General features: G+C 40.1%; 1 protein-coding gene across 1 annotated transcript in view; it reads right to left on the bottom strand.

The window, feature by feature from the left end:
* mthfd1l (methylenetetrahydrofolate dehydrogenase (NADP+ dependent) 1 like) overlaps nucleotides 1-9679 on the bottom strand; it is a 47596-nt gene that overhangs the window by 27112 nt on the left and 10805 nt on the right. Inside the window, exons 17-19 of the mRNA XM_005734507.2 lie at nucleotides 8175-8251; nucleotides 5568-5708; nucleotides 4255-4339 (exon numbers count right to left, since the gene is read on the bottom strand). Of these exons, the coding sequence (XP_005734564.2) occupies nucleotides 4255-4339; nucleotides 5568-5708; nucleotides 8175-8251 (303 nt within the window). The remainder of the gene's footprint in view (nucleotides 1-4254; nucleotides 4340-5567; nucleotides 5709-8174; nucleotides 8252-9679) is intronic.

Genomic DNA, 9679 nt, shown 5'->3' with positions numbered 1-9679 from the left:
AAGTTTAAATACTAACTAACCACTTCTTTCATAGAAAATTCAACATCTTTTAACCCCGGCTGCCAGGATAAATGATGACATGCTGATGCGGGGTTTGTCTAAACAGTGGGCAGAAGTTAAGAGGCCCTTCACTGGCTTGCCAGCCTGAATATGAGCCAGGCTTGTGTTGCCTGTTGATTTGGACTGCTTTGGAAAGGCTAGAAACACACCCACACGAACTAAAGGAGCACTTCAAGGCCTCAAATCTGGCAGTGCAGCTGTGCAAAGTTCACATTCGCAGCGATTAGCCCTACAAAGACACAAAGGAAACACTGAGTCAGTAAGAAATACAACAAAAATCACTCTTTTCTGTTGCTCTATTAAGTCACCCTGCACAGGTTTGCTATAGGTAAGATTGGCTGATGTCATTTAAATACCTAAGATTCCGATGATCAATTCATCTTTAAGGAGATGGCATATTCCACTGTTCGGATGCATCCTTGACTTGAATACCTGGTCTACAAGAGGGACTGTGCCCTACTGGACCAGAAACCGATGGCTCTCATAAGGTTTCTGCCTGGCTGTGTCTGAACCAAGTTAACAAGCTGCATCTAGAGTTGGACAACCATGATTCAGCTCTCCACCACCACAGAGTAAATGCTACACCATAAGACCCCAACGACCAAAATCATAAGCAGATGTGCTCGATTTGCACTGTTTTCATTTTATTTTTTTACAAACAAAAATGATTTTCCACAGTAGCATTCAATCAGAAGTGGCCTGAATGTGAGTATTTTGTGCTGTTGCACATTTTTCACATTTGCAGATTAAAACAATATGTATTTTGTTGTTTGACATACTTTCCTTTGATAGAATGAAAACAAGCAATGGTCACTGGCATGCTACTAGAAATAAACTCTATCCAATGCCCTGGATAGTTTTTGTTATTAAGTTAATTATAATTTGGGCCTTTATTTTATTTTTTCAACTGTATTATCTACTGTACTTGAATTACATGACATTTCATACTTTTACCATTGAGTGACATCTCAACCATTTGGTAGAGATCAATATTTTAAAAACTCCAGGGTCTATTGAAAAAAAAAAAAGTATTGATTGTGGTGATTACTCACCCAAGTCAATAAGAAAAGCAAACAAATTTTTTTCCATTGCTTTTTTCTTGGCGTGGACCTCAAAGAGTTAACACTGACACATATTCTTCTAGGTGTAACTGAAGATCATTGGCTTTTTTTTTTTTAAGTGTAAAGAATTGTTACTGTCATGTTTCCACTATTTTTCAACATTTCTTGGACTAAATCACTTATTAAATAAAGTAAAGGAATAACTAATGACTTTTTATTTTGCTGCCTCCCAGTTAAAGTTACTTCAAATGCACAGACGCACAGCTGGTGTACTTTACAAGCAGCAGATGTATCCTCTCGGAATAATTCAGATCCGTTTTGTGGAGTGCAGCCTGCTTGCAAGAAAGGCATGAAAGACTACGGCTGCCAAGGAAAGGCCCACTCATCGAGATCAAAATCCTTCTGCCGCACTCTAGACAGGCTCTTAAAAAAAGGTCATTACTTAGAAAGAAAACTAGGGAAGGCAGCTGACCCATTGTTACACTGAATATGAATTCCTTAAGAGAGAGAGAGGAAAAGGGAAGGATGGGAAGGCCTAGTCTGATTTTCAAGGCTTTTGTTTGCATACCTCTCCCTCACCCAGCATAAACAGCCTCCCCTCAGAGGAGTAAATCATTTCTTTAACAAGGTCACGAGCGAAGCTGCCACTAGCAGCATTTACTGAATGAAAGAAAAAAGAAAAAAAAAAGTGTATGCATAGTTAAGAATGAAAAGTAAGGGGGAAGAAGACAAAACGCAGACCGTGAGATGAAGAGAAATTGCAATTTAGTACCATTACCTAGTCAAAAACATCACATCCATTTCTGTGTTTTAGTGGAAGGACATGGACGTCAAACATTACACGGATTTCCATCTGTGTTTGCAAACTTTGAGGTTTAACTTGACCCAGTGCAAAATTTTCACTCTTTCCACATCTGTCCAGGAGGAAACAACAATGGAATGACAGTGGAAATCAATGAAAATCCATTGTGTCACCTTTCCATCTGTTGAACGCAAGGATTAGGAACATTCGGAAAGGGAGACGAATAAAAACAGGAAACCGGAGATCATGTTAATATTTCCGGGTGTCGCGCATCACTTGGCCAATTTTATATGTCAACTGCAGAGCAAGCAAGTGACAAAGTATCCAAAATGTATTTTGACACAGCACAAGGACTCAAACTGCTCCGCATTTCCACACAACCCTTGCCCTCTATCCTATAGTCTACTTCCTCTCCCCCAGGAAAGATGCATTCTGTGAACCTCCACGTAGACAGGATGTTTGGAAAACTCACACAACTGAAGTCTGCTTAACAGACACGTACACAAGGAGAAAAAACTATCCCCTTTCTTCTTGTGACCCAAATTGTGTCCCGTCTAAAAACGACACAGAAATGCAAGCTCAGCGCCAGCGTTCGTATGCCAGCCCTATTCTCAGGAGTGCATCTGCATTCACAGCCGTGACGAGCCAAAAGGGCACAAAGGGCAAAGGCGGTCAAGCTCGGCGGAAAATTCTCATGGAGCTCTGAGGCCCGCTTGGTCCCGATACCAGTTCCCTGACCAGAATCGCAGGAAACCCACACAGGAAACAGTTTCACACAACAGGACCGCAACGCTTCCTCCCAAAAACAAAAAGTAACCAAATCTCTGCTTCGTACAACACAACCCTCACCGCACCCCTGAAAACACAGAATCCGGGACAGTTGATGTTTATTTTCTCCACCCAGCAGCCATATAATCAAGCTTTCTGCTCAAAAACCAACAAGGAACAAACAAACGAGAAACAGCCATCACGTCAAAATGAGAAACAAAAAGTCGTTATCACAAGCATGACTGCGAACGTTGTGTTCACTGTAAACTTTAATTACTTAAACCAAATGGGCAGAAAAGTACCCTCAGCTTGTGTGGTAAATCTTTGGCCTTTAACTCAGTGTTTCAAGTCTGTGCACAAGAAAACTGAATCAAATGTGATCAAAAAGTCAAAAGCAATCATCCCATTATTTAAAAAAAATAAAAACGATATTCAACCAAACACCTTAAAAAAAAATCAAAAGGTGCTCAAAATAGCATCTGACCAGAACTTTTTGATCGCACCTCTTACATTCGGGAATGTGAACATTAAAGATGACACATTCTACTGTGATGCCATAACACAACACCTTTATAGAACAAGCCTAATGAATGTTTGTCCAAACATTGGTGAGAACTTATTAAAAATGCATAAAAGCCAATGTTCCACTTGTATACAATCCTGTTTAACAAACATATATTAGGATTGGGTTTAATGGAAGCCTGTCCAGCAGAGAGTCTCTCTGCTCTCATTTGCAGCAGATGGGTGCCCATTCCTGAGCCTGGTTTTGCCTGGGGATTCTTCCTGGTAAAAGGGAGTTTTTCCTTCCCACTGTCACCAAGTGCTTGCTCATAGGAAAAAAAGAGAAATATACATAAATAATAATAATAATATCAAAAACAGGAGTACACTAGAGATAGTCGTCAGTGTTTACTGGATTAAAAAAAAAGCAGAGACATTAAAGTTTTACTCTTTTATTCTCTGTGATGTCATCATCCAAAACTGAATCCTTGCTTTGGACTTTAATCACAACTTCTAAAAATGCACAAATAAACTTGGGAAAACCAAAAATATGCATCCTTCATGTGGGGTTTATTCAATTTTAAAAGTGCCCCAGCTTCCCATAGAGTTTGACTAATCACGTTGGCTGCAAGGACAAGATTTGGGCGTAGTGTCACAAATATGTTGGTGCGTATGTGCTTTCTGTCCACATGGAAGAAATATCCTTGTGGTATCACATGTCTAATTCTTCTTAAGGTAAAATCTCAAACGCCTAATAAAAGCCAGATGTTGTGAGAAGCAGAGTTTTGTTATCATCATCACAACCAAATTAAAGTGTTTCCCTAGCACAGCTGCATGAAACTGGATCAGGCGGATCCCCTGGCCGAGAGCTTCACCTGTCCACCGAGCTAAACTGCCATTAAGATAAAGAGCCCTGGGAGGAAAAAAGCCAATCAATCATCCTTTCTTTAAGGATCTCAGCGGAACGCTTTCTCCGGCAGCAGCGGAGCAAACCCATTTATTCCATAAGATATTCATCAGAAGCTGCTCAGCTGAGCGGGATAACGACTATTTAAGAGGGGCTGTGCACAGGTCTCACCTCAAGGGTCTGCATCAGCGTGGGCTTGATAGCATCTTTCATTAACACCGCCAGAGCCCCACTCACACCCTGACGGAGAGGAAGAGAGTAAAATAAGGGTGCTGGCTGGAAAACAGAGCAGGTTATCAAGATTCAGACAAAACTTTGAGCTCGTTAATACAAACAACTGATAATGTAAAGTATAGTCAAACAGCTGTCCACTTTGGATGATAAATGTTTTTACAGTCCATTTGCAAGTTTCCGTCCTGCATGCAAGTAAATCTTGCTTTGCACAAAATGCTCTGTCAGCAACGTGGACACATTTTCACACACACACACACACACATACACACACACACTTCCACTGGGCAGGCATTGATGTGTGGTTGTGTTTTCACATCCTGGCATATCAGAGATGCTAATGCAACTTTATGGACGTTCCTCCTCTACAGCTCTGAAACATCACAGTCATGTGTGGGAAACCAGAGCCTGAAGAATCTACAATGGGTCGCTAAAACTTAAAGTTTTCCAGTGCTCGGGATCATTGACATGTCGCATGACCCAGCTTTGACCAAGCTTTAACTGTTGGATAAATGGCCTCACATTTGACTCTAGAATACTTTGGTATACAGAAGAGTTCACGGTTGCCCAAATCCTCCCTCTATTACCGTGCTTGCCACTTGGTATGAGGTTTTTGTGCTGATATGCTGTGTTGGTTTGGTTGGTTGATGCAAGCTCAATCATCCAAGTAAGGAAATCTCAGAAAGTTGATTCTGAGAATACAGGCTTTCTCTTGGCAACAATTCCAAAAGAGCCACACCTGTTCAGTCCTTTTTTGTAACTAATTTCACGACCTTTAACATTTAACATGTTAACCGAGGCCTGTGAAGTCTGAGATTAACACTCGGGTTTTCTGCTTGTGTTCTCTGACCATTACACGGTCGGACTTCATGGTGAATTAGCTGGGACATTCACTCCTGGGAAGATTGGAGCATTGTACCAACTCACAGCTGAATGCTCCAGAGTGAAAAAAAAACTTCCACTTTCTACACTACAAGTGTTTTTCTTCCACTATATACAGTTAATTTCTCAAATTAAGATTTGAAGATGTTTCGTATCACTTAAATAAATCAAAGATAGCTTGATAAGGACTAAAACCATTATCTTTCTATAACTCTTCTTTACAGTCTTAAGCACAAAAACAACTTTTTTCAGAACAAATTTTTTAAAAATCCATATTTTTGGTCTAAAATTCTCTGAGTTAGACAGCAATAATACTTCCACACTTACAAATGAGATTACAACACTAAATACATACGAGGTCCTCTGCTGTGATAGGCTGTCCAGAGCGGCTGGTCCCCACCACCATGCGTGCCAGCCTGTTCTTCATGTCCCCGAGGCTGTCAGCCAAGGCCAGGATGGCCATGATCTCACTGGCCACTGCAATGTCAAACCCAGTCTGGGGTGTGAGAAAAGAAAAATCACTTGCGACATAAACCAGGACTGTAGTTTCAGCAGTTCTTTTATACACTTGCTAGCGGAGAGCTGAAAACAAATGTTTTACCTGCAGTAAAGTTTAATGGATGAGTTTGTTTGGAGCTAGAATGCAAAATAGTAAGCTTAAGCCTTTACAATCTAATTTATCTTTCTCAGACTCAAGAATAAAAGCTTTAAGTGAATAAAATGTTTTGCACAGCGTGGGAAGAAAACTGGCAACTTTTCTTCAAAACGGCAGTCACCAGGCTTATCACATGAGAAAGAGAATAAAGTCCTATGAACATGGCCTAGTTTCGGATCAGCTAATTTGATGAAGAAAACTTAAAAAAAAAACTATAAACATGTTTAACTTGTTTTGATACGAGTTTCTGTCATGATTTATGTTTAACAAAAAAAGGATGGAGAGAACAAGAAAACATGAGTAAGTAAGGTTAGAAAAAAAAAAGCATAAAACCCACAATAATCCCTCAAGGAATATAAGAATTCTATTCCTACTCCCACTGATAATAACCCGAGGGGCTATAGTATAACCAGCACTGGAGAAAGTGCAGGGCAGTGGAAACAGAATGGATTTACCAATGATCATAAATATATCCATATGGTGAACTAGCTTAGAGACTATTCTAGGTGTGTACGTGTGTGAGTGTAGATGGATGGGTGGGTCATTTTTCTCATTCTCTAAACATTTGCTTTCACTTAGGCCTGCTAGCTTCCCACTGACGTGAAATGTTTATTTAGAGAATTTCATTTAGCTGCCATTACTACAGATGTATGGTGGTGGTGGAGGGGGCTGATTACATCTGGGCTGTATCATGAACAGAGGAGCATGTGCAGAGGGGAGTGTATCAGAGTGGACATGCATGAGAAAGATTTTAGTCATGGTTTTGCTATATTAAAAAGCAAAAAATAAAACAGAGATATCCGAGGCCAGGCCATGTTAATAGTAATATGACGCTCCACCAGGTCTGTGAAGGTTCTCAGTCATCCAGGTCATCGTAGTCAAAGGAGCTTGACAAGAAAAGCGTCTGGACTTCTTTAAGTTACTTGAAGACGTTTCACCTCTCATCCGAGAAGCTTCTTCAGTTCTAAGGTCAAATGGTGGAGAGTCCCAGATATAAACCTAGTGGGAGTAACCCCCCACAGAGGGACAAAAGGACCCCCTGATGATCCTCTAATCGCCTGAGCCAAGGTGTGAAACTGGGTGTGGGTCCCAATCAGCCAGAGTTTCGGGTGAGTTCATTGTGAAACCTGGCCCCACCTTATCATGCGAATTCCTGAGATCAGATGGCCCAGGATGTGAGTGGGCGTTAAGGCGTCTGGGAAGGGATCTCAAAAAAAAAAGGACACTCTTTCGAGGATGCCAATGTTCACATTTTGGACAGAGAGGACAGATGGTTTGAAAGAGGAGTGAAAGAAGCCATCTATGTCCACTGTGAGCGACCATCTTTGAACAGAGGCGGGGGTTTACGACACCAACTCTCTGCCATCTATAATCCAGTTTTGAGATCCCTTCCCAGACGCCTTAACGCCCACTCACATCCTGGGCCATCTGATCTCAGGAATTCGCATGATAAGGTGGGGCCAGGTTTCACAATGAACACACCCGAAACTCTGGCTGATTGGGACCCACACCCAGTTTCACACCTTGGCTCAGGCGATTAGAGGATCATCAGGGGGTCCTTTTGTCCCTCTGTGGGGGGTTACTCCCACTAGGTTTAAATCTGGGACTCTCCACCATTTGACCTTAGAACTGAAGAAGCTTCTCGGATGAGAGGTGAAACGTCTTCAAGTAACTTGAAGTCCAGACGCTTTTCTTTGCAAGCTCCTTTGACGACGCCCCACCAGCTACATCTTTACAATGTAAATAAACTGCTGCACCATTGTTCTTCATTATAAAGTAAGTTCATGTGAAGTTTTCTGTTTAAATGAACAAATTACACAAATCCAGGGTGAAAAGTATGCAACATGGTTTGTTTGTTATTTTAAAGAATCATAATTTTCACAGCCTGAGTGATTCATACCACAGTTATTATACTTTAGTATATTCAACACACTTTACATTGTTACTCTTGTTTTAATTTGGTCTCATTTTGTTTTGAGAGTGGATTTGCTCAGCTCAGTTTAATTTTAGTAGAGCTTTTATTTGTTAGTCTATTTTAGTATTATTGTGTGGAGGGAATAAGCTGGAGGTAAGGAAAACAGTATAGGCATTACAATAAAAACCCTTGAAAAAAGTTGGCTCACATTCTTGTAGACGTCAAAAGTCTTAATAAACACGTCCATTACAGCCTCGTCAGGCAGGTTGTGATAACACACTGTACCAATTTAACAAAGACTAAACTAAGTCACTTTAATTTTCCAACTTCCCAAAATTGTTTGTTAGGTAAATGGAATGCTTTTCCACTTTTATTCCACTATAATGCCATACCTCTCTGATCTGTCCTTTCTCAGAGCTTGCCTGTCCGATGGTGATCTTCCTCAAAAAACGGTCATTTGTATCAACAACTGGAAAAAAAAGACAAAAAGAAACATTTTTTTTTTGGGCAAACCTTGTTATATAATCTATAACTCTGACCATGAAACATTCACCTTTTGACATGGTGCAGTTGCCTTATGTGAAATAATATGCCACAGAAAAACATTATTCACATTTCTGATTAATTTCATGTTAGATTAGATTAAAAAGCACTTTTCTTTAAAGAAAACACACAAAAAAACCCAACAGGACTACAGTACGTGACTGTAAGAGCCCATAAACTGTGATTAATTGATCTGATACCTGAGCCACAAGGAAAATGTATGTTTTTACAGCGTTAGCCTGACACACTGTAAAAATTCATCTTTACACGTTTATAAATACTACCCCATAACGTGTGTTTATCTTAAAATGGATTAGCTAATGAAGGTTTCCTCACTCAGCACTTAAGGCTACTTTCTGATAATGCGGTTAGAAATTCACTGCGCTCAGCCAGGAAATCATTTTAGGAGACATTATTCCTGTGTTGGTTTTGTAGAATGAAAGAACCTTCCCTTTCATGAAAAAAGGAAAGTGTGTCCATTAAAAAAAACAAGTTTAGGAAAAAAGTTAAGCAAGAATAAGTCCCGTGAACACATGAAACAAAGTCACACTGGGTGCTGAACCTGTTTTTAATCTCCAGAGTTTGTTTATGATGAGTGACCCCAAAGCCGACAGAGTAAAATACCACGTCGGTCAAAGCAGCACCTGGCCGGCTGTCTCACAGGCAACTTTAAACGAACCCAGCTATCACTGCTGTAGCTAATTCCACAGCTGCCGTACCCACGTTTATAATCTTGTGACTGATGGTCTGACACTTTACATTAATTTAATATGAAGCCATTTTTGTATTCATTATATAAGAAAGGAAATTACCTTCTATTTCAAGACTGCATGTGACATTCCTCAGGAACGGCCCAATAAGACACTTACATTGCAGAGCATGAGATGTTTGTCAGACATTTTTTATGATAATTAGATTTGTGTGATAGTCATGATATTGCTTTTTGACTGCGAGTACATCCGAGTGCAGACAATCAGACTGGTGTTCTGAAGCAGCCCCTTTGCACCAGTTTGAAATATAAGGCATCTCTGCTGCGGTGTTGTTCACATTTGGCCAGATTAAGATTGCGTGCTTTACACCGCCGCTGCTATAAAAACCACTTGACTGCATAAGCAGTTGGAGATTGTAGGGTTTAGTAACATGTTACTGTAATTACGTTTTTCTCTGCAACAACACTATCGGAGATTCAGTAATCGCAATAATGCTGCTTAGCAAAGAATTATGTTACTTATGCCATTACCTGTATTACATACACTTAGCACTTTTAATAGTAATAATAATAATAATAATAATAATAATAATAATAATAATAATGGATTGCATTTATATAGCGCTTTTCGAGACCCTCAAAGCG

Source organism: Pundamilia nyererei, unplaced genomic scaffold, assembly GCF_000239375.1.
Source record: "Pundamilia nyererei isolate P.nyererei 1_Seehausen unplaced genomic scaffold, PunNye1.0 scaffold00058, whole genome shotgun sequence".
NCBI classification, from domain to species: domain Eukaryota; kingdom Metazoa; phylum Chordata; class Actinopteri; order Cichliformes; family Cichlidae; genus Pundamilia; species Pundamilia nyererei.
Note: the sequence above shows the minus strand (reverse complement) of the source record. Positions and strands in the feature narration are given on the sequence as shown.